Source organism: Arvicanthis niloticus, chromosome 5 (genome assembly GCF_011762505.2).
Source record: "Arvicanthis niloticus isolate mArvNil1 chromosome 5, mArvNil1.pat.X, whole genome shotgun sequence".
In the NCBI taxonomy this organism is placed as follows: Eukaryota; Metazoa; Chordata; class Mammalia; order Rodentia; family Muridae; genus Arvicanthis; species Arvicanthis niloticus.
This window is the reverse complement of record NC_047662.1, coordinates 84,801,091-84,826,133: the sequence shown is the minus strand read 5'-3', so window position 1 is coordinate 84,826,133 and position 25,043 is coordinate 84,801,091. Positions and strand designations below refer to the sequence as shown.

The 25,043-nt window shown below is 46.0% G+C and overlaps 2 protein-coding genes and 1 long non-coding RNA gene across 9 annotated transcripts in view; 1 reads left to right on the top strand and 2 right to left on the bottom strand.

The window, feature by feature from the left end:
* Positions 1–36: 36 nt before the first annotated feature.
* Rnf183 (ring finger protein 183) lies at positions 37–7,702 on the bottom strand. 5 transcript variants are annotated; one of them, XM_034502957.2, is made up of 3 exons: positions 7,544–7,702; positions 3,596–3,677; positions 37–1,594 (listed from the first exon to the last, which is right to left on the bottom strand). In XM_034502957.2, the coding sequence occupies exon 3, from the start codon at positions 1,550–1,552 to the stop codon at positions 980–982; it is 573 nt and encodes a 190-aa protein (XP_034358848.1). In that variant the 5' UTR covers positions 1,553–1,594; positions 3,596–3,677; positions 7,544–7,702; the 3' UTR covers positions 37–979. The 5 variants fall into 5 exon arrangements, with proteins under 5 accessions (XP_034358848.1, XP_076790969.1, XP_034358849.1 ...); XM_076934854.1 differs by lacking the exon at positions 7,544–7,702 and adding an exon at positions 7,219–7,488; XM_034502958.2 differs by lacking the exon at positions 7,544–7,702 and adding an exon at positions 6,982–7,175.
* On the top strand, positions 7,634–24,175 carry LOC143442432 (uncharacterized). Its single transcript, XR_013110647.1, has 4 exons — positions 7,634–7,725; positions 10,804–11,260; positions 15,660–15,867; positions 24,036–24,175. It is a non-coding gene; the product is annotated as an uncharacterized LOC143442432 (long non-coding RNA).
* Wdr31 (WD repeat domain 31) overlaps positions 18,977–25,043 on the bottom strand; it is a 19,464-nt gene continuing 13,397 nt past the window's right edge. For all 3 annotated transcript variants that reach the window (XM_076934852.1, XM_034503756.2, XM_034503758.2), the window contains exons 9-11: positions 24,133–24,274; positions 22,368–22,530; positions 18,977–20,634 (exon numbers count right to left, since the gene is read on the bottom strand). In XM_076934852.1, coding sequence (XP_076790967.1) covers positions 20,474–20,634; positions 22,368–22,530; positions 24,133–24,274 — 466 coding nt within the window. In that variant the 3' untranslated portion in view covers positions 18,977–20,473. The remainder of the gene's footprint in view (positions 20,635–22,367; positions 22,531–24,132; positions 24,275–25,043) is intronic.

The window sequence follows — 25,043 nt, the reverse complement described above, 5'->3', positions numbered from 1 at the left end:
CCCCACGCCCATGGAAGAGAAACACGAGAGACAGTATTCGGGTAGTTACTGCAAAACGAGGCTTTACTCTGTAACACAGACGAGGAAAACGCGGAAGGACACGGAAGGGCTGAGACGCGGAAGGGGCCTAGCTTAAATACAGCCTAGAGTGACATATTCACTTCTGATTGGCTGTTCGCTCACCACCCAATATTATGCCTCGGGATTGGCAGTGACTTTGGCGCGCCTTTTGCCTTTTGCAACTGCGCAGTTAGTTGTTTACTTCTGGAGAAGACACGAGGCCAGCGCCATCTTGGGATGGCAGATTATACCACCGTTAACAGCGGCTTTCTACAAACCCCAAGTTCTTCCAGCCATCCTGGCTTCCTTCAACTTTAGACTCATTTCTTCACTCCATCTGAAGATGTCACCCTGTACACCCTCCCTTCCCTGAGGGTCACCTCTGGATCATTCTGTCTTTTCTTTCCTCTCAGTCTTCCCAGTAAAGATTGTGGAAGGAAAAGAAAAAAAATCAATAACTTAAAGAATGCTGGCTAGCTTTACTGACAATGGTGATTAAGAATCAGAAAAAGCTGAAAGGAGACAAGCACATGGCCCACAAAACTGAAACACTTTCCAGAATCATCAGCAACACAGGAACGAGCTCTACACTGCTCCAGTGTAAGAAGCTACAAGCTATCTCAGTTAGTTGGATGTTGGGCGCTGCTATCCAGCCCTTTGGCACAACTTGCTATGTGGCCGTGTAGCCATAAAACTACTTTTCAACCCTCCATGACCCCTTAGTTTACGATCAGGTTCCTGGCCCTTCAGCTCTCCTCTTTCTGTCTGGCCATCTCTGTTTTCCAAAGCAGACTTAGCCGATCCCGGGGCTATAAAATGAGCAATACTACAAGAAAGGTAACACCAAAGGCAGCTCCTGAGTCCCCAGTCCAGCAACCACTGAGAAAGGCTCTGTTCCTTGTCCTGGAACACAGAGTGCTCACCCCATGCCCCAAAAGAACTGTTTAGTCCAAAAGATAGAGAAGATGAGCAGCAGGGTGACACTGAGGATGACAGCCATCAGATAGGCGAAGATCCGGAAGTGAGGGTTGCGGACACACTCTCTGAGAGAGTAGTGACTGGGGATGGACACTGGCCTCGTGTCAGGAGCTATGTCCTGAGGAAGCCCAGTCTGGCTCTCAGGCTCAGGGCCAGGGTCCAGGGTGTAGACCTGAGGCTGACGCAGGAAGTATCGGCTCTTGGGCTGGTCCTTGAGACAGAGCTGGTGGCCCTCGAGGATGACGTGGTGGGGCTCTAGGCGGAGCAGGGTCAGCATGGCAGTGTCTGTAGGCAAGTCAGTAACTGGTTGCCCTGAAGCCAGCACGGTGGGCTGACGACAGAGTGGGCAGAGCAAGCGGCGCCTGGCCGGGGTCACCAGGCTGAGGTGGGCCAAGCATTCCACACAGAAAGAGTGACAGCAGTCTAGCACTTTGGGGGTGTGGAATGTGTTGTTGAAAGGGTTCCAGCAGACAGGGCACTCGGCTCTGAGCTCCTGGCCCTGTGGCTCGCTCATCCTCTGATCACATACAGGGAACCGGAACCTCACAGGGATGCCCTGGTAGAGGGAAAAAAGAGAAAGTACACCCATGGGGTGCTGTCCCTGGACTTGGTCTGCAGCTCTCAGCTCTGAGAGCATAAAAGCTATCCACCCACATTTCACAGGTGGAGGAATGTATGTCTGCAAGCATCTTGTCCATGAGCACCCAGTCCTGGGGTCACAGACTCAAGTCTGATGCTACATGGCTGCACATAACCCAGGGTGAAGGACTGAGCAACCCTATGGTTCACCCTTACAGTGGCACCAGAATGAGGTGGCAGTGGAGGGGACAGTGCTGGGGCTTTGAAGATGGCTACAAATGTAGCCTATGTTCCCTGTATTTGCTCTAGGCTGCCTTAGCTCTATGGAACAAGAGAGACACATTCAGTGAGTTTTTGCTAAAAAACAGGTGCTTCCTTCCTTGCAAACTCAATTCCCTGAATAGAGCAGAGATGGGCTCTGTTCCTCCTCTGGGAACAAATGCCAGCCCCCTTTCTGCTCCTTCCTTAGGACCAGCAGCCAGCTCTTCACACCCAACTGACTAGTCCTGGTCCTTGTGAACAGTTCTTGAGAAGACTCCCCTACTCAGCCCCCAGATCAGCTCTGTGTGTCTCTTTCCAGTTCTCGGCCTCCCCTGGCTCCTCCCACTTTTTTCCCAGCACCCACCTGGGTTTCTGTGAATTGTAGAAGGGGAATCAAAGAGACCACTCTGAAGGGTCTGAGTTTCCCGTCTCTCCCTCTCCTGATTCCGCCTAGCTTTGGAAAACTGCCACCTTGCCACCAACCCCAGGGCCGTTTCCATGGCAGCATGCTCACAGCACCTGGAGCTGCCAGGTAGCCCTAGCTGCAGCCTCAGCACACTTGCCTGGCGTCAAAGCCAGAGTGGTGCCTGGGAGACCCAAATGAAACACACAGAAAAGCATTCATGAACAACGACACACACACACACACACACACACACACACACACACACAGGGTGGGGTTAGCAATTGAATGTAGAACAGATACAGGTCCAAAGATGGCCCCTTTCATACCTGAAATCACCAGACTGGAAAGGGAAGGGTGACAGTTTCCTCTTTCTAGATCACCATGAGGACAGGTCTTCTGGGTTTCCTCTCTCTTGGGCCCTCATTTCTTTTCTAAAAGGCTGGCCTCTCCTCCTTGCACACAGGCGCTGCCTGCTGTATGCTCCACTTGCTGCATACACCTAAAAGATCTGACTATCAAACTCCCCAAAGCCTCTTTGTCGCCTCATCTTTTAACTAGGTAGCTGCAGCCAAATAGGCAACCCTTTAGGACAGGGACACTCAACAGTCCCAAAGATGGCCATTCGGCCAGCCTTGAAGAGAAGCATCCTGGCCCTGCTTCCTCATTTCAAGCAGAAACACTGGACTTTTATCTCTTGTTCATTTAAATTATTTGAGGAGCTGAGCTGCTGTCGGTGGGGGTAGGAGTGGGGTGTATTTAAGAAAACCACTTCTCCATTGAAACTATTTGCTTCACATGGAAATGAGAAGTGATCCCAGCTAGTTACAATGACACTGGGGATGACACTGGGACATGCTTTAGGAATTCTATTCTACCATTTGCAGTCACAAACACAGAAGCTATGTTCATTCAGTCCACCTGCAGGATATGTGGAAAGAGCCAAATAGGACATGTCCCTATTTTCTCTGAGATTCCTCGTCTCAGTAAAGACTCCAGGTAGGAACCCAGGAGCTGTGTAAGGGAAGAATTCGGGGTAGTTCCACTTCCTTAGAGAACTGATGTGATGCTCTATACCCTGACCAAATTGATGCCTGAAGCAAACCCTGTGTCCACTTTTACTCCGGGCCTCCCAGCTTTATCTAGATCTTAGTCTCTGCTCCAAAGATGAAGCTCCAAAAATGCTTCATCTTTGAGGAAATAACATTCAGAGAGAGATGGCACAGCCATAACCAAAGCGGGGGAGGACCACTAGGATTAGCGCGGATGGCCCATGCAATGAGCTATTCACCTATCCAATCACTGAGTGCTTACCACATGCCAGGTGCTGTTCCAGGTACTGATAGCTAAAGGGGAAGAAAATTGATCTTCTCTTTTCTCTCATGACATTCATAGGCTGTTGAGGCAAAACCAATATCTTGTGAGTAATGAGAAACAAATAATATAGATTTCACTATAACATATCATATGTGCATATCTTTCATTATAATATATATCATATATATTATATGCCTTTATAGTAGTAAAAGCATGTGCCATCACACTCACTAAAATACATGACTTTAATGAATGTCATACATGAATGCCATAAAGAATGAAAATGGAAGATTTCTTCAAAGAGGTGACATGACTGCTAATTCAGGGTTGAAAGAACCAGCCACACGGAGAAGAGGAAGAGCATGTCAAGCCAAAGAACAGCACATCCTCAAGGCCAGAGATGGGTTCTGCCAGTGTGAGGAAGTGAAAGGCCAGGTGGCTGAAGGGCTGGGGCAAGCAAGAGTTCAAAGTGCTCACAGCAAAGGCGGGAGGCAAAGGCTGTTAAGCCCCAAAACTCATTTGAGTTTTATTGATGGAGTGTAACTAGTCCTTGCCTCCTTTTCATTTGTTTGGAGGCTTTTTTATTTGAAATAGGGTCTTATGCCACAGCTCAGGCTGCCTTGAACTTGCTGTTTGCCCAGACTGGGCTTGCACTCCTGATCCTCTGGCCTCCCGAGTCCCGAGTGCTGAGCTCACAGGTGTGAGCCAACACCTGGGTTCTTATTTCCATTTTATTTTTAGTTTAATTTTTTTTTTTTTTTTGGTGTTGCATATATGTCAGTTCAGCAAGTGTATGCCTGGTGTCCATGAAAGCCAGCAGAGGGTGTTGGATTTCCCTGAGATTGGAGTTACAAACGGTTATGAGCTGTTGTGTGGGTGCTAGGAATTGAGTCTGGATCCTCTAGAAGAGCAGCAGGCACTCCTAACTGCTGAGCCATCTCTCCAGTCCCCGATTTCTGTCCCCTATTTCCAGTCCCCTGTTTAAAATGGCATTCCAGCTACAGTACAGAGGATGCACTAGAAGGGCCAACAGTGGAAATGAAGGTCAGTTACAGCTACAGCAGTCAGTTCAGGTGTGTAATGGTGATGTCTGATGTAGGTCAGGTGAGAGTACAGCAGAAAGAATATGGCACACAATGGGCATTTGGATAAACGTTCAGCATCCTCTGCTTCAGGAAAATGTAAATTAATACTGTGTTGAGATTGCACCTTGCCTAGTCTGAATGGCTATCAGTAAAACAAAGAAGAACAGTGACAAGGTGTCCGTCTACTCAGGTGCTCCATGAGAAACTTGCCTCCAAGCCTGATGACCTGAGTTCCAGTCCTTAGACCCACATAGGAGGGAAGAACCAACTTCCATAAGTTGGCTTCTGACCTCCACAGGTGCACAGTGGGGCAAGCTCCCCTGAAATAAATGAATGTAAAAAATAAAAAGGAAAAGAAGTGTCTGTAAGGATGTGAAGAAGGAGGAAACTTTGTGTACTGCTTGGGGGGGGGGCGTTAAACTAGAGAAGCCATTGTGAAAATTGCTATGGAGCTCCTGGACTATCTGGAACTACTCTCCGACCCATCCATACTCCTGGGTGTAAACCTGAGGAGGTCTTAGTCAGCAGCAGCACCGATGCGCATACCACAGAGACACCTGTTCGTTGCTGCACTACGCTCATTAACCAAGACATGGAACCAGCCTGGATGCCCATCACCAGATTAGTGGATTAGTGGATAGAATGAGTGTTAGCTGTACACAATGAAGTTTTATCAGCCATAAAGGAGTAAATTATATCATTTCCTTCACAGGGAAATGGATGGAACTGGAAGTCGCCATATTAAGCAAAATAAGCCAGAATCAAAATGGAAAAAAAATTTTTTAATGGTTTCTCTCATATGCAGAATCTAGAATTAAATGTGTCTGTTTATTTCAATGTGTACACACATGAATATGTGGAGGACGTAGGGGGAACTCGAAAGGATAACTGGAGGAGAAAAAAAAATCTCACATGCTTCTCATATGTGGAATGGAGACACATATACCCATGCGGACATAGAAGGGGACCAACAAAAGAGATGAGGGAGGTGAGGAGGGCAGTGAGGTGAGGAGTCAGCAAAGCACAGTGACATGCGTATGTGAGCATGTCATGACGAAGCAAGTCATGTCACAAACTAACTGTAAAATCTTAATTTAAAAAGAAAGAGAGAAAGAGAGAGAGAGAAAGGGGAAGGAAGAAATGATGGGGCTGGCATGAGAAACACCATCAGAGACAGACATGCGCATACAGTTCTCTAGAAGGTGGTTTTTATTATTACAGAAGATGGACGTAAGAGAGAGACATTCTGCAGCTTTTAAAATGATGTGAGGGGTTGGGGCTTTAGCTCAGTCGTAGAGCGCTTGCCTAGCAAGAGCAAGGCCCTGGTTCAGTCCTCAGCTCTGGGGTGGGGGGGGAGGGGAGAAAAAATAACAAAAAGATCCCCCCCCCCCAAAAAAAACCCAAGGTAACTAAAATGATGTGATAGAACCGTTTTTATTACGGAGTGTGTCTAGGATATAATGTTATTAGGTATTAAAGAATCAGTTACAAGACAATCACAATATAATCTACTTTGAAAAACACATTGTATTATGGAAAAATATCTCCTGAAAGATAAACAACCAAACGGTTTTTTTTGTTGTTTGTTTCATTGTTTGCTTGAGATAGGGTCTTACTATGTAGCCCTGACTAGTCTGAATCTATGTAGACCAGGCTGGCCTCAAACTCAGTGTTCTGCCATCCTCTCCTTCCCAAGTTCTAGGCTTAATGGTGTGTGCTAGCACTCCTAGAAACAACTAAATGTCAATAGTGGTTATCAATGTGGGCAAAATCATCAATTTAGATTATTGCTAGAACTTTTGCTTTTAATTCTGTTACTTGGAAATGTTAGCTTTGGGGCTGGAGAGATGGTTCAGCAGTTAGTAGCACTGGCTGCCTTCCCAGAGGACCAGGGTTCAATTCCCAGCAACCACATGATAGCTCACATCTGTCTGTAACTCCAGCTCCAGGGGTTCAACATCCTCACACAGATATACATGCAGGCAAAACACCAATGCACAAATAAAACTAAATCATTTTTTAAAAGAAAATGTTAACTTTATTCCAGTAAACTTGTCTCACTATCCTTAAAGATCTTCCTTCATCACCCTCACTCAGACCTACAGTCTCTGAAGTTCTAAGAAAAAAAAAAAAAAGATGGTAACTGTTGCTTGGGTCCTTATCTAAGGCACTTCTCTCAGGCACACACTGCACAGAGTTCAGTGTCTCTAGGAAACACCAGTGACTTATGGCCCCAGCTTCCTGCAGAACAACTCAGCAACAGTAAAATCTAAATACCACCCTGCAGCCATCACTCACAGAAACTTGTCTGTAGCATCTGCCCACTCCCCATGTTTTCAACATCCTGACAGCAGGCATGGAGAACTAACATTCTGACAACACTTGATGGATTTCCAAAGTGGCTGGTTCTTGATAGAAGCTGTGTGTAGTAACACAGGGAACACCATCGCCTTTTACAAACTGTTTCCATTTTCATGAGGCCATTTGATTAGCTAAACCCAGAAACAAGAATAGACGGGGAGTAAAAACTCTCACCAATTTGAAACTCTTGCTGATCTGAATCAATGGCTTTACTTCTCTGGACTCCATTTTCCTCTGCTGAGGAAGCCCATGACCCCTTCATACTGTTTCTGTAAGGAAGGAATCGTCCCCAGTGTGCCACATTGGGTGGTCAGAAGTTAGCATGGTTCTGTAAATGCCCATATGGTAGGTGGGGAAACCCGGGCACAGATGTAAAGTGACTTGGCCATCAGCTTCAGAGCCAGAGTGGCCGAGCTTGAAAATTGACCCAGGAGTCTGCCTCCTAGGTCAGAATTCACACCAAAAAACACCACCTGCTCCACCCTCTCCAACTCCTTACCAGCTTCAGCCAGATTTTTCCTCTCTCAGCCCAGCCTTCAGGCAGGTGCTTTGGTTTCCAGGTCACTGCGGGCCAGCCTTGTTGCTTCCCAGCTCTTGATCCACTCTCTGGCTGGCTTTCCTCTTCCCTCCTCAGATGACTTTGGACCTCTACATACACAAGAGACCTGGACATTGGCTTTTGTGAGTCACCCTTGCTTTCTCTGAGCTGGCAGGAGGAAGTCCACTCATCCTTGCAAGCTTCTGTTCTAGAAAGGGAGGGGCTCTAGCCTTTTTTACCCTGGGCTGACCTGTCTGGACTCACAATTAGCCTGGCTTTGATGGGAAGGTAGGCGATCCCTGAAGCCAGATACACAGCTACTCTGAGCCTTTGCAATGAAGGCACACCAAAGCTCTTGCAAAATACTTATAACCCAGCAGAGAGAGAGAGAGAGAGAGAGAGAGAGAGAGAGAGAGAGAGAGAGAGAGAGAGAGAGATCTGGTAAGCACGAGCAGGAAGTGCCTGAATTCTTCAACAAGCCAGATGTTCACACATTAGAAATCCAGAGTCAGTGGCTTCTGAGTCAGTGTAGGCAATGAGAACAGGACTTCACTTCTCCAAGCCTTGGGTTCCTCACCTGCAGCTGGGGGAGAGAGTCCACCTTCCTTGTGGGGTACAACTAGGGAGACTGTTCAGTGGGTCGGAGTACTTGCTATGCAAGCACAAGAACCTGAATTCAAATCCCAAACACTCATGGGAAAACCTGGGCATGCCTGTAGCTCCAGCGCTGGAGAGGGTGAAGGGTAGAGATTGGCAGGTCCTAGAAGCCTGTCAGCCTAGTCCAGTGTGACGAAAGACTCTGCCTCAAAGAAATACAGCAGAAACATCTGACAGTCTCCTCTGGCTGCTACATGCAACATGCACATGTGTACACACACACACACACACACACACACACACACTTACCCACTCAGGCTGCAGATTAAATGAGAATATATCTTGAAATGTTACTGTACAGTAAGCAGTACACAGAAACACAGTAGATGTGAGTTAGAACTATATTATTATTACTGAAACATGACCAGGTAAAATGAAAAATGCAAATGAAGCACACAATAGACGTTCAAGTGAAGACCAGAAGTCTCTTCGTAATCTGTCCTATGGACTAACCATCTTCCAAAATATATCTCAAATGGCCATTTTTTGCTCACATTTAAAATTTCTTTTTTTCCCACGAGACGTGGGAGGAGGCGGGCAGGAGCGAGCGGGATTCGAACACGCACAGAGAGAGCGCAGACAGACCCGCGCCCTCTGCAGGCGGACGCCTTATGGACTGCGCCACCGCCGGCTCGCTGTAAAATTTTTAAGTTTATTTTTAACTGGTGTCATTCTTTGTAGACATAGTCCCCTCATTCTTTTAATGTCCTTTCAATGGCTCTTGAATACATAGACATAAATGTATATATACACACATATATGTATATACATACACACATATATTCATTTATGGGTGTATATAGCTATATATAATTGAGGATAAATCGAAGATTCTAGACCCCGTCACATTTGAACAGGGACGTTCATGTGCTTTAGTATATGAAAAGCTTGATTGTGTAGTAAAAATTCTCTTTTCTCAGCAATTTCATTGTACTCAAAATTAAAATATTATGCCGTATATTTTGTGTATCTTTCCAAAGATGCCTTGTGTGTGCACAAGCAAAATGGCTGAGTTCCTCGTTTCTTCTCATCCTTTGATCTGAATGTGCGAATTCTACAGGCTGTTCTGAATCTTGCTGCCCTTACTTACTGAGCCTCACCAGACCAATAGTTTTCACTTCCATAATGGCTGGATTGTTTCAGCGAATGGCTGTGCCATCAATTACTTAACCAATCCACCAACAGCCTAATCCTTTAATGCAATTTAATTTTTATTATTTTATATTTGAGACAGAATGTCCTGGCAACCTAGGCTGGTCTCAAACTCACAATGTTGCCAAAGCTAGCCCCCATCTGGTGACCCTCCCAACTCTGCTTCCTAAGTGCTAGAACTACAGGCATGTGCCACCATGCCTGGGAGAAACCTTTAATTTTAAATATGTAAATACTGGTTGGAAAAATAAATGCAGCAGGAATTATAGATTTTAGGTTGGCCTAGAGTTGTATGAAATGACACTGTGGACTTTGGGATGTTTTAGCTCTCTTAAAGACTTTAAGCATCTGTGCTGGAGAGATAGCTCGGCCTTTAAGAGCATTGTCCCAGAAGACCCAGGTTTGATAACCAGTACCCACATGACGGCTCACAACTACTTATAACTCCAGTCTCAGGAGATCCAACAACTTCTTTTGGCCTCTGTAGATACGCACATAGTCCACAGAAATACATGTAAGAGAAACACCCATAAATATACAAATAAATAAGTTTTTAAAGACTTTAAGTTAAAGCAGGTAAGAAATCAGTCAGGGCATTACAAGAAGTGAAGTAAGCATAAAATATGCCTGGGACCTTCTCCGGGCCACTCTTTCTTCTCTGGGCCACTCTTCTCTGGATCACTTGTCATACTGAGTCAGCCCATCATCTCTGTGTCTGTGGGTGGCCAGGCTAAGAAGTACTTTGTAAACAGTGGAATTTTTTTTTTTTTTTTTAATCCAAGACCTGCTCAGAAGAGAGGGTGGGGCATCTCAGGAATTTGAGAGTTAAATTAATTTAGTTCATGCTTGGGGGGAGCAGGCCAGCCAGCTGGAAAAGTACCTGGCCTAAGCAGTACCTTGGAATCTGTGAACCAAGAGTCATATGACATGGTGGAGCACAGCCAAGGTGTGGGGCGGGGGCTGGGGAGGGACAGGTTTTCTGGGGAGGGATGGGAAGAAGGAAACAGGCAAGAAGGTAAAACATCACAACAGTGCTGTTACTGGGCATGAGTTGTTCTGTATCATTTTGATAAAAAGAATCAAGGCCAAACCTTCAAGGATCACTACCAGGAGCCAGTGGGGTCTCCGTTAATCTAAGGTGAGCAGAAGTCTGTAAGTGACCCTAATAAACTCACTGGTTCACCAAGACAAACTCAGCTGCAAACATTTCTCTCCAGTCATCCGTGTCTTATCTGGGGTGTCATAGTCATGTCCAAAGCAATTTAGGGAGGAAAGGGGTTATTTGGCTTATGCTTTCTGCTCATCACTGAAGAAAGTTAGGACAGGAACTCAAACAGGGCAGAAACCTGGAAGCAGTTTATGCAGAGGCCATGAGGGGTGAAGGTGTTTCTTACAGGCTTTCTCTTGCTCAGCCTGCTTTCTTATAGAACCGGGAAACACCTGACCAGGGATGGCACCATCCACAGTGAGCTGGGTCTTCCCCATCAATCACTAACTAAGAAAACATCCTCCAGGCTTGCCTGCAGCCTGATCACAAGGAGGCATTTTCTCGATTTGAGCTCCTTCCTCTTTGGTAAGTCTAGCTTGTGTCACATTGACATAAAACTAGCCAACACACTGGGGTGAATAGACATTTGTTCATGTCTCCCCAGGAAAAGTCATACAACATGAAGAGATGGCAGGAGAAAAGGCTGAATGCAAGCAAACAAATATTCTGACCAAATACCCTGTAAACAAGTAACACAAGTGCCCTGAAACAAAGGGAGAACATGCAGTGACCAGCTCAGAATAAACCAGTGCACCACTGACTGAAACACAAAGATCCAGCCTTATACAACATGGACAGTTCTGCTTCAGCATCCCACGAAGGTACTTGACCTTGATCTTGACCAGTGCTCTAGAGAAAGTGGATCATCCTTGGCATTAAAATCTGTTGCTGCAAAGGACAACACTCACCTGGAAAGAGGTAGTTTACTGTGAGCCAGATATGAGTGATCACAGCCCAGGAATGCAGATTCAAGTTGTCCTGAGTGGCGTGTGGATGCTGGAACTGAACCCAGGTCCTCTTCAAGAGCAGAAAGTGCTCTTAACCCCCCCCCCCCACACACACACACGCTTTTTTTTTTTCAGTTATAGAACAGAAAAAAGCCGTAAACCAACACACTAAATGCACAGGTGAGAGCCGTGGGTAGACGGGCTACAGGAGAGTAGGTTTCAGATGTTACCTGTGACATTCTTAGATTTTTGAACTGGTAGAAGTGGTCTCCTAAAAGTACCTTTTAAATGTTACTGTTTGACCAGACACACAGATGGATAACAGATGACTAATAAGAGAATTTTGACTCTGAGTCTGAGAATTTAAACTTCTCATCAGGAAGTTCTGATTGGTCAATCATCCTTGAAGACACTTGAATCTAAGCCTGGCTTTCCTGAGTTCCTGTAAAGGCTTCCTGTCAGGTTCAAGTTCTTAGACAAAAGCCAGCAGTTCTCTGGAATTTGTGAAGCAGGTTCCCCTCCACCAAAGGAGCCAGGTCCTCATCACTGGCAGAAGGGACACATGGCTGTGGTTCCTACTAGCATCCCCAAGTGCATGGCCTCCAGGCTCACAGTCCCACAGAACTCAGCTCCTCCCTTAAGCTTCTCCAGCTCAGGAGCTCTCTCTGTCCTATCACCCTGTCACTTCAGTGAAGTTCCTCCATTTTGGGTTCTCTCTCTCTCTCTCTCTCTCTCTCTCTCTCTCTCTCTCTCTCTCTCGGTTCTCTTCTTTCTCTTTGTCTTTTGCTCTCCCCATGCCTGCTCTTCTGTCCCAGTCCAGCCTGTTAGTCATGTTCAGTTTATTATCTTCTCTCTCTGCTCTAGACTCTTCCAGATGCCTCTGGCTATATTCTCTCTCAAATCTACAATAGAAAAACCTTCTGCTTAACCATACCAGTTAATATAACATATAGCCAGTCATGTTGTCAGTTTATGCAGCCCCTCCCCATATTGTACAATAGTCTATAGTTTATTATAAACATTGACACCAGAAGAATAAGCAACACAATATATTAAGTTTTCACGTGAAATTTAATGAAAAAAAATCTTGATTTATTTTTTTAGAGTAGGGGCTATGGGAATTAAAGGTAAGGGTTGAGGGCGTCCGATGTTGCAGTTTTTCTTGTAGACTGTGTTGACTGAACAAAAACCAGAAATGTAAAAGTTGGAAATGTATGCAGTTCTATCTTCAAGCCTTTGCTGACCACAGGCTTATCCAGATAGCAAGCCGTTTAGTCCAGCAAATATGGATGCTAATTGTCAGAGCTGAGGGGGAAACAGGCCTTGAGTTTCCCTCTCTTCCCCGAGGACAGTGAGCTCTTGGGCACATGCTGAGCTCTCTGTGCCCACGCTGTGTAGGCAGAACATGGGATCCAGCCAAGCCATGAAGAGTGCAGCAACGACTCCTGAACACGCTGGCAGTCATGCTAGATACTCAGGACCTAGTGGGTGGATGGCCCAAGTCAGCCTTTGGGAACGGGAGTGCATCTATCTTATGCTTGCTTGTGTTGTGTTTTGCATGTGGAGAACTTATTTTGATTTCACAGGCTGATAAGTGTGACTTTGGACTTTGCAGTTGGCTCAGGAACAAATTAAGACTTTTGGGATGGACTTTGGAACGCAATTTGGGAATGTAGTGGTTGAATTTTACATTGTGAGGGGGCAGGTGGGGCATGCCCTGCTTTAGATATGGCTTGTCCCCTCCAAAGACAGTCTCTGCCGTTTGCTTGTGACGGTGCTGAGAGGTGGTGTCACCATTAAGAGGGGGTTAGATCTTTACGAGGAGTAGGCTCCTCTGTGTTGCAGATTCATCCTGGAGAATGTGGGCTGTCACTGAGCCGTCCCATCCGCCCACCCTCTCTCCACTATGCACTGAAGCAGCAGAAAGCTCTCACTGGCAGCCTGCACCATTATCTGGAAATTCTTATCCTATAAATCACCCAGTCACAGGCATGCCATTATATCGAGAGTAAACGGGGGTGGTGGGGCGGTTAGGAGTGTGTGTGGGAGTCTTTCCCATGCTAGAAGTCATGATGTCAGCAATCCCTTCGCCTCTGGGTCTCTAGGTGTGCAGGCCACCCACCCCCTATGGCCACACCCCCTCTAATTTGTTCCCCTCTCTGTCACTGAAGCTTAACTTTTACTGTAATATACATCCAGTACTGAAAAATGATGAAACTCTGGTGAGTATAACTGTTGACATATGGCAAGCACATTCTCAGGGTCGGTGAATTTCATTACTTGGCCCTGAGGACAGCTCTATCACCATCTGTATTTCTATTCTGTAGATGAGGTCATTAATGTGCAGATTAAACCACCCCTCAACTTTCAAAGGCACACTGCCTCCTGGAAGAAGGAAATAATAAGGTCACCCCGAATCCTATATGCAGAGCTATCCATTGACACATCTGGGAGTGTGTGCCCTCTGTCTCTTTTCTTTGTATTTTAAATATAGAAATACATTTTGTAAACTGCTGCGATGACTTCTACATACCATTTGGTAGCCATTTTTTTTTTCACTTTGTCATTTTCTATATCATAAAATCATGCAGGCTGGAAAGTCTTTACTTAAAAAAACAACCAAACAAAAAACAAACAAACAAGAAAACCAAAGGCCTTGAAGAGGCTGGGGAGACAGCTCAACAGTTAAAACACTGGCTGCTCTTCCAGGAGACTGCTATTTGGTTCCCAGAACCCACACAGTGGCTCATAACTATTGGTTACTCCCGTTCCAGGGCTTCTGACACCACCTTCTGGCCTTTGTGGGCACTGCATAAGTGCAGTACACTTAACATACATGCAAACAAAACATCCATACACCTTAAAAACAAAGGTCTTGTTTTGGCTTAGTCTTTCCATACTATCCCATTCGGTCAGTCTTTTCACTGTAAAAGCTATGTCTTAAAAAATGAGAGGAAGGAAGGAAGGAAGGGAGGGAGGGAGGGAGGGAGGGAGGGAGGGAGGGAGGGAAGGAAGGAGGGAGGGGAAAGAAAAGAGAAAAGAGAAGTCAGCCAGAAATTGGTGGCACACACCTTTAATCCCAGCACTTGGGAAGCAGGGGCAGGTGGATCTCTGAGTTTGAGGCCAGCCTGCTCTACAGAGTGAGTTCCAGGACAGCCAGGGCTTTACAGAGAAACCCTGTCTGAACAAAACAACAACAAAAAAGAAACTATGTGTTTGCTGACTTGTACATAAAATAGGATGCAGAAATGCCGGCCATATTGTTACCTCCAGAGGGAGCCAGGTGGATGGATGGTAGGCAGCGAGGACAAGGAGAATTCTCATGGCACAACTCTCTGCATTCTTGTGAATATGTGAATGTATCATATATTTCAAAAGTAAGTTAACAAAATAAAGCTGATATATCCCAATCACAAAACAAGTGAAGGCAGAAGCCAGCGGTGAGCTCACCCTCACACTCAACAGCCAGATAAACAACAGTCAACATATTTTAAAGAGTTTATTTTAGCTTTGTGAGACAAAATCTGTCTGCATAGTTCCAGCTATCCTAGACCAGCCTCAAACTACAGAGATCTACCTGCTGGGATTAAAGGCACGCATCACACAGGACAGATAAGAGAGAGAGAGAGAGAGAGAGAGAGAGAGAGAGAGAGAGAGAGAGAGAGAGAGAGAGAGCTCATATGCACATGAGTGCAGATACTCATGTAGAGCAGAAGAGAGCATGAGGTTCCATAGAGATGGAGTTCCAGGCAGTTGTGAGCTGCCTGAAGTGGGTGCTGGGAACTGAACCTGGGTCTTTTAGATGAGCAGCAAGTGCTCCTCACTGAACCATGTCTCCCTGAACCATGTCTCCAGCCCCACTAGCAGAACTTTGTCTTTCCTTCCTGCCTTCATCAGTGTACAGATTTATAGATTTATTTTTTCCTCAGTGCAGTGTGTCGCTATGTGTGGTATTCCATTGTCTGTTTTTCACCTAGGGTAAAGCATGGGTAACATCCCCCTCGGCCTCATTTTAAACAGCTGCATGCATTTTAGTCACAAAAGTCAGCCAATTGCTAAAAGGTGATTTCCAGATGAAGCGGGGTGGGGGTTGGGGGTGCAGCGTTGGACGTGCAGTGTCAGGTGGCTCCAGTCTCCATCACCCAAAGCTGGGCTTTTCACTTGTCTCTATGCAGGACTTAGAACCGGCAGGTTGTTTTGTTCCAGATCTGGGAGGACTAACATAGGGAATGAATTCGGTGTGTAATTTAATGTTACTTTAATGTTTCCATAGGCACAAACACTTCCTTCCTATCCCCAGCCTCTTCGGCCTTCACTCGAAACCACCATAAAACCATCAAAAGCAGAGGGTCTTGCCAGGAAAACCCACTCTGTGTCCAAGCCCCTAGCTCCTGCCTGTACCCAGCACCTGCCGTTGGACCTTGGGCACGCTGTCCTGCTGCAGAAGGAAGGTGCTAATCTCCATGCCATCTACCTCTGAGGTATTTTCTTGGAAGATGCAAATGAGGCTGTGGCTGTGTGTGTGTAAAATACAGGGCACTGTCTACACACTGGGCCCTATTATGAAATTCTGACCTCTTAACTGGAGGTATTAGAGACAAGAGTAGATGGCCAAGCCAGTTGGCCCCGCCTCTTTCTATTTTTGGCTCCTGGAGCTCACTCTGGTGGAGGAGTCTTCAGCATCAGCACTTTTGTTTCTATAATGGAGGGTTGTAAAGTTCATAAGCACGGGTGGCCAAAGGTGAAGAGCCAGCACTCTGACTCTTCCTGCATACCTGCTCGAGAGCAACGTAGCATGAATTCTTTGGGGACATGTCTGGCAGTATCTACTAAAGCTGGTTGCATAGGTTACCATAGTCCGGCAAGTTCTCTTCTTGTTATAGGATGAGTGCAAATCCATGTGTCTGTTCACCAAAGGACCTGTTCTGAGAAGGTTCTAGGGGCAATGTCATGATTCCCAAATGAGAAAGTACCCAAGTACCAACTCCATGCACAGATCAGTGTCTCCACACAACGGGGATGGTATCCAACTAACTAACTACATGTGACCACTGCGTCAATGTCACAAACACGCAGAGTAGACGCAGCCTAACCAGTACATGCTTGACTCACGTCTCTCACAGCGTCACAAACCACTCAGAATAGTCTTAAAGCAGGAGTGATTTGCTATTCCTCATGAATCGTGGGCTAGCTGCGAGCTCAGGTACTAGGCTGTGCTGAGCTGAGCTTGGCTGGGCTTGGAGGCCCACTGTGATGTCATTCAAGAGACCTCATTCCTGCAGTGTAGATTTCCCTCCTCGAAGCCTAGACCGCCTTCTTTACCTGTCAATGCAGAAGTCTGTGAAGATGAAAGCAGTGCTGACCCATGATTCTCACATAAACTCCCAGTGATGTTCCCATTTCACAAGTGGGAAAGCTGAGGCCTGGAGACATGCAGCACTTTGCCCACAGTTACAAATAGAGGAAGAGGACAGGCTGAGATTTTATTCTGGGTCTGCCTGACTTGATCTGGAACACAGCAACCTACTGGTTCTCAGTCTTGCACACATCTGCGCTCAGGTCTTGGTTTCTAGAGTTTTTTTCAGTTTATGAAAATTCAGAGCTTTAAGCTTGGACATTTGAAATTTTTCATATGGTTACTAAACCTAGTAAAATAATTATATAATAGATTAAAGAGGCCCATTTCTCTTCCAGCAACAGTGCAGCAAGGCAGGCTGGCCAAGTGCTCAACTCAAGGTAACTCAGAGCCTTGGCTTCTTTCTGTCTTGCAACCCCATCATCCTGACCTGTTCTGAGCCGCTGAAGCAGTTACCAAATGCCTCACTCCTCTCGTGGGGGTGGGCCTGAGGGCTCATCCTGGGCACACACATTTCTTTCAAAATGTGAACAAATGTGGGTAAAAGTAACAGATCATCCCAATGCTATTCCATGACATGCCTGGCTGGAATGTAGAATTAGCTGGACAACCCAACAAACCGCAAACCTTGGGGAAATCTCAATCCCACCCCCCTCTTGGCATGTGGCAGGGCATGGTAGCCTCACTTGGTCTTGAGCTCACTATATAGGTGAACGTGACCGTAAACTCCTGATCCTCCTGCTATTCCTTCCAAGTGCTGGGACACAGGCACAGTTGGCTCTTGAACTTAATGATGAAAGTGTTCTTTAATAATTGTCTTCAAAAGGCCACTCAGAGACAGCCACAGTCCCTTCTCAGTGCCAAAAGATTACTCTCCAAGTAACCTGAGCTCTGTACTCTGCTGAGGACCACCAAGTCTAATCAAGTCTAAGTGGGGACCATGAATAATCACCACCGTTTTCCTTACTTTATATTTACTAATGATAAATGTTAATAAATATAGAGATGTGATTAAACTTTAAATATGTAATTGGCAAGACTGTAAGGGCTTACAAGGAAAAAAACTGTCTGGAAAATTCCTTCATATGAATGTAGAGGGCAGCTCAAGAATGAAGAGCTCACGACTTCAACAGCCAGGATCTTGAACACTAAGAGTATCCTACATAAGACCTAAAGTAACTTTTCTCTTTTCTTCTTTTTTTTTCCTTCAAGACAGGGTTTCTCTGTGCAGCCCTCACTGGCCTGGAACTCACTTTGTACACCAGGCTAGCCTCAAACTCAAAGATCTGCCTGTCTTTCTGAATGCTGGGATTAAAATCATGCACCACCACTGCCTGGCTCTGTTTTGAATTTTTCCATTTAGCCCCGGCTATCCTGGGATTTACTTCGTGGACTAGGCTAAAATAGCTTTTAAAAGGTTCCATAAAGCTGGGCAGTGGTGGTGCACACCTTTTATCCCAGCACTTGGGAGGCAGAGGCAGGAGGGTCTCTGAGTTCGAGGCCAGCCTGGTTCCATAAACTGGAGCACATGCTCATCTTTGTGCTTCTCAGGCACAGACCGATCTGGTAGAGCACATGGCTGAGCTCAGGAAGGGGAGGGGTCGGTGCAGAGCCCTGCAGCCCACCAGAGGGGCCTCCTCCCTACCTAGTCCTCTATTTATTTTACTTACTGTCTGCTTCTACAAGAAACTATGAGCTGCAACGCCACATGCATCCAGCACATTCGAGGCATTTCACTGCCCTAAGATGAGACCTGTCTATGGCCTCAGATTTATTTCCCTAGAGCCAAAAGTTAATAATGCAGGGTTAGGGGACAGCTCAGTGGCAGAGCTCCTGGCCTGCAGAAACAACATCCTGAATTCAATCTCCAGAACTATATTAATAATTAGTCTCAAGAATAAATAAGCACTGTTGTGGTCTATAAGTGTCTAAAACAACAAAGGCAAAGGCTGCAGAGAAAGACTTCCCAACTGCAAGTCAGGCAGACCCAGATTCAAATATCAGCTGTTTCCCTTCTTATGTGGACAAAATAATGCATGCCTCTGGGCCTTGGCTTTCCCATCTGTGGAATGGGAACATCACTGGGACTTGTAGGGAGAATCTACTTAGCCCTCTGTAGGTGTTTAATGGATGAGTAGCTTCCTCTTAACACTACTCTGTCCTTCCAAAGCTCAAAGATCCATAAATTAAGGAACTTAATGGCTGAAAGGTTAGAAATAAGGTCTGACAACAGATAAAGGGGTGGTAAATGTTTATTGTGGAAGGCAGTTCAGTCCACACAAGATAATGATTCCCTTGCCTGCTGTTTGCTGCAGTTCCAGCTTGGCCTCAGCAACAGCCCTGTGAGGGAAGTTTGGCCACGAGCACCTTATTACCTGTGAGGAAGCCAAGCTTTGATAATGTTCCCAAGGTTAGCTCCATGGAACTTCATTCAGGCCAGACTCTGCACGACCCCCAAGAACATGTTTTCCTAATCCCAGAGACAGACAGCAGGAGGGAGAGGAAATGGAGGCCGACCCTGAACCACGGACAGCCATGAGCCAGCAACTAGGCATGGTGTCGTGCTCTGGCCAGGCTTCACTTGCCTCATCTTAGGACTTGTCTAAGGAAAATGGGCTTCTGAGCTCCAGGCTGAGGACTGACTTGTGGCAGCCACACAGGATGAGCTAAGCACTTGACCCTCCTTGCTGAGGGTGCTCAGTGGCCAGGCATGGTGGCCTCCATCCTTCTGTGTTCTATAGTCTATCAGATGGCTCCTGTGCCTCTGGCCATCCCCAGGAGGTGGGCGATGGGGAGGATGCATGGTGTGTAGTGTTTTTTATATAAATAAAAATATTCAAATTACAAATGCATATTTCTTAGCCCTGGTCTCTGATCTCTACTTTTTGGTACATGGAGCAAGCTATAATTCCTGTAATGTGGGCAGTGTCCTTGTGCCTTTTTGCCCCCTGGGCAGCACTGGCCCAGGAAGGTAAATGGCAGCAAGTTCTGTCTTCTACTCCTCCTCAGGATAAAGCCAGGGCTTTGGCTCTCTCACCCTAAGTGACTTTGAGGACTGAGCTGGATCTCATTATCTTCCATCCACTTCCTCCATGGACCACCACTGTCCTAACCCAGCTTCATGTGTCTTGACACACTTCTCCTTCATATGTTTTCACTCTCAAGGACACCTGCTACTCTTATGATTCCAAGTCATTATCCTGAGCAATAAATATATTTCTCACTAAAAACTGCACCTGGATTTACCTTATATTTCTCTTTCTTTCTTTCTTTTATTTTTTTATTTTTTGTTTTGTTTTGGTTTTGAGACAGGGTTTCTCTGTGTAGCCCTGGCTGTCCTGGAACTCACTCTGTAGACCAGAGATTCCTCCTGCCTCTGCCTCTGCCTCCTGAGTGCTGGGATTAAAGGTGTGTGCTACCATGCCAGGCTAGTCCATGTTCTAAATCTCATTTTTCCTGAGAATGCTGGCTCACACCTATAATTTCAACAGTCAGGAGACTGAGGCAGGAGAATTGTGGGTTCAAGGCCAGCCTGGGCTACAGAGTAAAACTTGTACAAACAAACAAATACCCTGATTTTTTGAATCATCTAACAGTGATGTCTTCTAAGTAAAACTAAGAAAAGAACACCAACTCTAATCCCCAGTCCCCCAAGATCATGTGGAAAAACACAAAGCCACACAGAAAAGAGGGGCCATGGTTTGATATTATCCAATCAATAACTCTTGGTTTCAGAAGGCTGCCACTTCCTGCAGTTCCAGTCCTCGGCTGTGGTTCACTCTGAGTAAGTGAACTCCTCTGTAGAAACTTGCACATAACAAGGAGGTGATGTCACCAACAGCCAGTGAGGTCAGGGGTCCTGATCCATCCAGAGATAAGGTGAAAAGGCAAGCTGCAGAAGGAAAGAGAACAGGGCATGTGCTTTATGACAGAAACATGCTAGAAAAATACATCATGAGGCAGTTCTGCCACTCTGTAAGCCTCAAGGAGTACGCTTGTACCTGCAGATAGCACAGCCTATGACTGCATGTTTCAACTATCGGATGTGGTCTGTAAACCACTGGATGTGCTCTGCTGTTCATTGAAATATTACGAATGTGGGACTGTACCATGAGAACAGGAAACAAAGCACGCCTTGTTCCATCTAAGCCATGAGGATTCTGCCTCTCATCAAGGTACCCTGTACCCGACTGGGAAGACCTGGGGTCACTTCCATGACCTCAACTCCAGGACTAACAGGATGTAGACACACAAGCAGTATTTCAGACAACTAGGGTCATATTTAAAAGGGGTAGAGAAGAAGATAGGCTAGATCAGGATAAACAGACAAGGACATTGCCAGCTCTCTTCATGAAGGAGAGGATGTGATAGAGGTCAGGTTTGGCGGATGCCTTTTTTGTTCTGTTTTCAAGACAGTGTTTCTCTGTGTAGCCTTGGCTGTCCTGGAACTCACTCTATAGACCAGGCTGGCATTGGACTCAATGAAATCCACCACCTCTGCCTTCCAAGTGCTAGAATTAAAGGCTGGAATTTATTTTTAACCGGGGCCAGCTTCCCTCCATCTTGCATCTCTGAGGCAACTTTTCTAGGAACGCCAGGAGGATTTGCAGGACAGCAGAGCCACCTGTTCAGGTCAATGCCTCCCAACCTTGCTCCCCACATTGAGGTCTGTGGTCACTTCATCTAAAACATCCACTTTCCCTTGCCCACAGATGTTACACTGGGGCAGGTGAGGGTATGGCAGGCCTGTCTTTACGATAAAAGTTTGGCTTTACGGCCACAGCTGTTTATAGAATATTAGACAAGCCTCTCTCTTTTCTCTGGGAGGGCAGTTATCCCTCCCTGAGGGGAACTGAGTTTCTGGAGAGTGACTGGGAAGATTTTGAAGAGCTCTAAAGTAACACTGTTTTTGTCTCTAGCCAAATCCTGTCAGGATTAAAGCAGCAGAGGCAGTGCTGGGAATCAGACTTCTAGAAGAAAATCCAACACTTGCTCACAGCACTTGTCCACACCCAAGGTATAGATAGATTCCCCACCACACAGAATTCCATGCTACCAAGAGTTTAAACCATGGCTCACAAAATTCCCAAGCATCTACCATTTGACCTCTATAGCTCTGCAGATGGAAGCCTCTGGGAAGCTATGGCCCACAAGACACAGTTTTCTCTGGTGCTGAGTGGCCTTGACCTTACTGTGATCTCAGGCACTACCTCAGAGTCCTAACAGGTGGAGCCTTTCCGAGTCAGTTCTTATTTTATCATAGTCCCAACAAGAGCTGAGGTTCCAACTATATCCTTTAAATAAGAACTAAAAAAATAGCATTCTTTTTCCCTTTCCAGACATTCTGAGTATCACAAGTTCAAATCTGATGAGAAACTGAGGTGGAAAGAAGAGTCAAACATGTTTTCTCTAGAGTCCCGGGAATAACTTTGTACATCATGGTATGAGGGAAGCATGGTTATAGCCAGAGCTTGAACAGAAAGATGTGAGCACTGTGGTGTCTCATCTCTTAGCCACAAGGGGGCTATGAAATGGCAGGACACGGGTGGCTTTGCAAGTGGTGAGCAATGCAGAGTCTTAAGGCAGCACTCAGCTCCCGAGCAGCACTGAGAGCAGACTGCTTACCTCCAGTATCCTGGTTCCAAATCTTCACCTTGGAGTCATATGCAGAGGTAGCAATCATAGGCGTCAAGGCCGTGGACTTTGGTAGAAAGACACAGGATGCAACTGTCTGGAAATGCCCCTTATACTCACATATTCTGTCTCTTGTCTGTCTTAGGTCCCACAACTGCAAAGTAATGACACAAGTCAGCTCACACACACACAGGTGCTCATGTGTCACGAATATCTACCCTCCCACTTCCCAGGGAATCAGAAAGCCAGGTGAAGTTCTTATCTCATCCACCATACCCAACCATCCACCCATCCAGCAACTATTGAAGCACAAACTATGTCTCAAACAGCATTAGCTATGGCTGTGGGGACCCAGTAGTAAGGGACAGTTTCTTCATGTGTGCACACATTCTGACAGTAATGCTTAGTGTCTCTGACAAACGAGGTGACAGCCCCATCGGTCCCAGTTGTACTGACACATATCAAACCATGCCTATAAGGAACCATTCAGAGATGAGCGAAAACTGAACTGTGTCTAAAACAGTGGGGGCCCAGGAGACCCTGCATCCATCAGCCAGAGAAGAGATGTTACATGCAAAGTTTGCAAACTCTAATCTACTTCTTCGAAGAACATGTCCTAAGTAGGAGATTCTTGTAGTGAGAATACTGGAATTTAGGGTTCTTTAAAAGATACAGAAATATTATAAGAATATGTTTTCATTTTAATCCCAGGTCTGGGACATGGGCTGCTTCACAGCTGACTAGGATTTGCCTCGTGCTCTAGCAGAAACATGGTTTTGCCAGCTGCAAATAGTTTCTGTGAATATGTGGCATTTGAAATTCTGGGGATTTTTCAGAGGGTGTATAAATTTTAGGGCCCCTGTCAGAGTCAGTGATTGTTGGTTATGGTTCATTAGTAGTCATGCTCAAAGAAGATACAAAAGGAAAGAAATTTGAGTCACAGATCTCTATCTGTCTGTCTGTCTGTCTATCTATCTCCCTCCTCTATCCTTCTTTCTTTCCTATCTAGTGATAGGGGGTGAAACCAGGGGGATAAAGGGTAGGAAAAAGAACCCACAAAGTATTTAAGACCAGCTACAGATTCCAACTTGACATGTCTCCATTCCCTCAACCATAAAATAGACATTAAAACAGCACCAAACTGCATCAAACTCAAGCCTTGTCTTAGGAATTAAATGAAACCATGAATGCTTAGCTCAAAGCCTGACATGGCATACATGTCTGATAACTCAGAAATACAACTCTTTTGTTTGGAAACTAGATAATCTTTTAACTGATAACCTGCAGTTATGAACCCAGGAACTTCGGAGGGGCCTAAAGAGTATATCCTGAAGTTACTGCAAGGGAGGTATGTATCTGGATAAGGGTGAGGTGGGCCCTGGACCAGTTGTGAGCTCCACAGTTCCCCTAATGAGCTGAGCTTTCCTTAGCATGGCCACTTACTCAAAGACCATACATCTGTCACTTCAAGCAGTCCCTACCTGTTTAGGTTCCCCGAGGAGCAAGAACATCAGCAGGCTGCTCTCTTTAGCCCTTTTCTATCCTGACTCCATCCTGTTCCTCTTGTCTATTGCCAATTCAGACAGGCCCAGGTTAATAAATGTTTCTCAAAGGAAGCCACTGGAGTGCCCAGAGTGACTGAGTTTGCATTGGATGCAGGTTTGTGCTGCTGCAGACCCTGTCTATACAGCCCAGTGATGGGAGTGAGTAGAGAAGCCTGCTCATCGGTCAGCAGACACCTGGTCCAGTCTCTCACCGTGGCTTCACAGCCTTCACCCCCAAAGCCACTGCTGCAGGAGATACACGTGTGTCCATCCATGCTGACTTCACAATGGGTCTGGATGTGCTGCTTTGTGGGAAACACATGAGCCACCTGAAGCCCCCGACTGTCCCATAGTCTGAAAGGAATTAGAAGCACAATGTGACTTTGTAGTAAACGGGACTCAAACACACCTGTGATATCCCACCAACAGAAAAAGCCTGACTCTACACTTCGGGTCAGAATGGAATGTCACAACCTAACAGACGCTAAAGTCGACAGGAAGGAACAAACCAATGCCATCTTGAGTCTTTCTGCTTTGATATCAAGTCATATGGACTTTTGAAAAGATTACATTATTTGAGGAGAGGAGCTGCATACACCACAGCATGTGTGGGGGTCCCAGGGACTAGACTCCCTGGGGTTCCAGGCTGCCATCAGGCTTGACAGCAGGTGCCTTAATCTGCTGAGCCGTCTCACCACCCTTTCATGGAGACTTTAGAACATACATCTTTTTTGGTGGTTTTCTGAGACAGGGTTTCTCTGTGTAGCCCTGGCTGCCCTGGGACTCAATCTGTACATTAGGCTGGACTGGAACTCAGACCACCCAGCTAGAACACACATCTTAATTATACAAGTTAACTTGGTCCTTTAACAACACTGCTTTCAATAGACAAGAGGCTATTTTATGTCTACAGCTGAAAATTGTTTAAAAGATACACCGTTGCTGTTTTGAAGCAGGTCTCGCTATGTCGTCCAGGCTGCAATATTTGACCTCTCAAGTGCTGAGACTGCAGTCCAGGTTCCAACCACAGCTGAAGGATCCTCACTACAGCATCACCAGCGCTCCAGAACCAGATCCAGGCTGTGCTACCCATGGCCAGCTCTGGCTGAGTGCAGTGGACTTC

Excerpts from the sequence above, each read along its gene's own strand:
- Rnf183 (XM_076934853.1), bottom strand. The coding sequence starts at position 2,386 with ATGCTGCCATGGAAACGGCCCTGGGGTTGGTGGCAAGGTGGCAGTTTT. Across the intron at positions 1,595-2,242 it reads TACAATTCACAGAAACCCAG|GGCATCCCTGTGAGGTTCCG; the intron begins GTGGGTGCTGGG and ends TCCCTCTACCAG.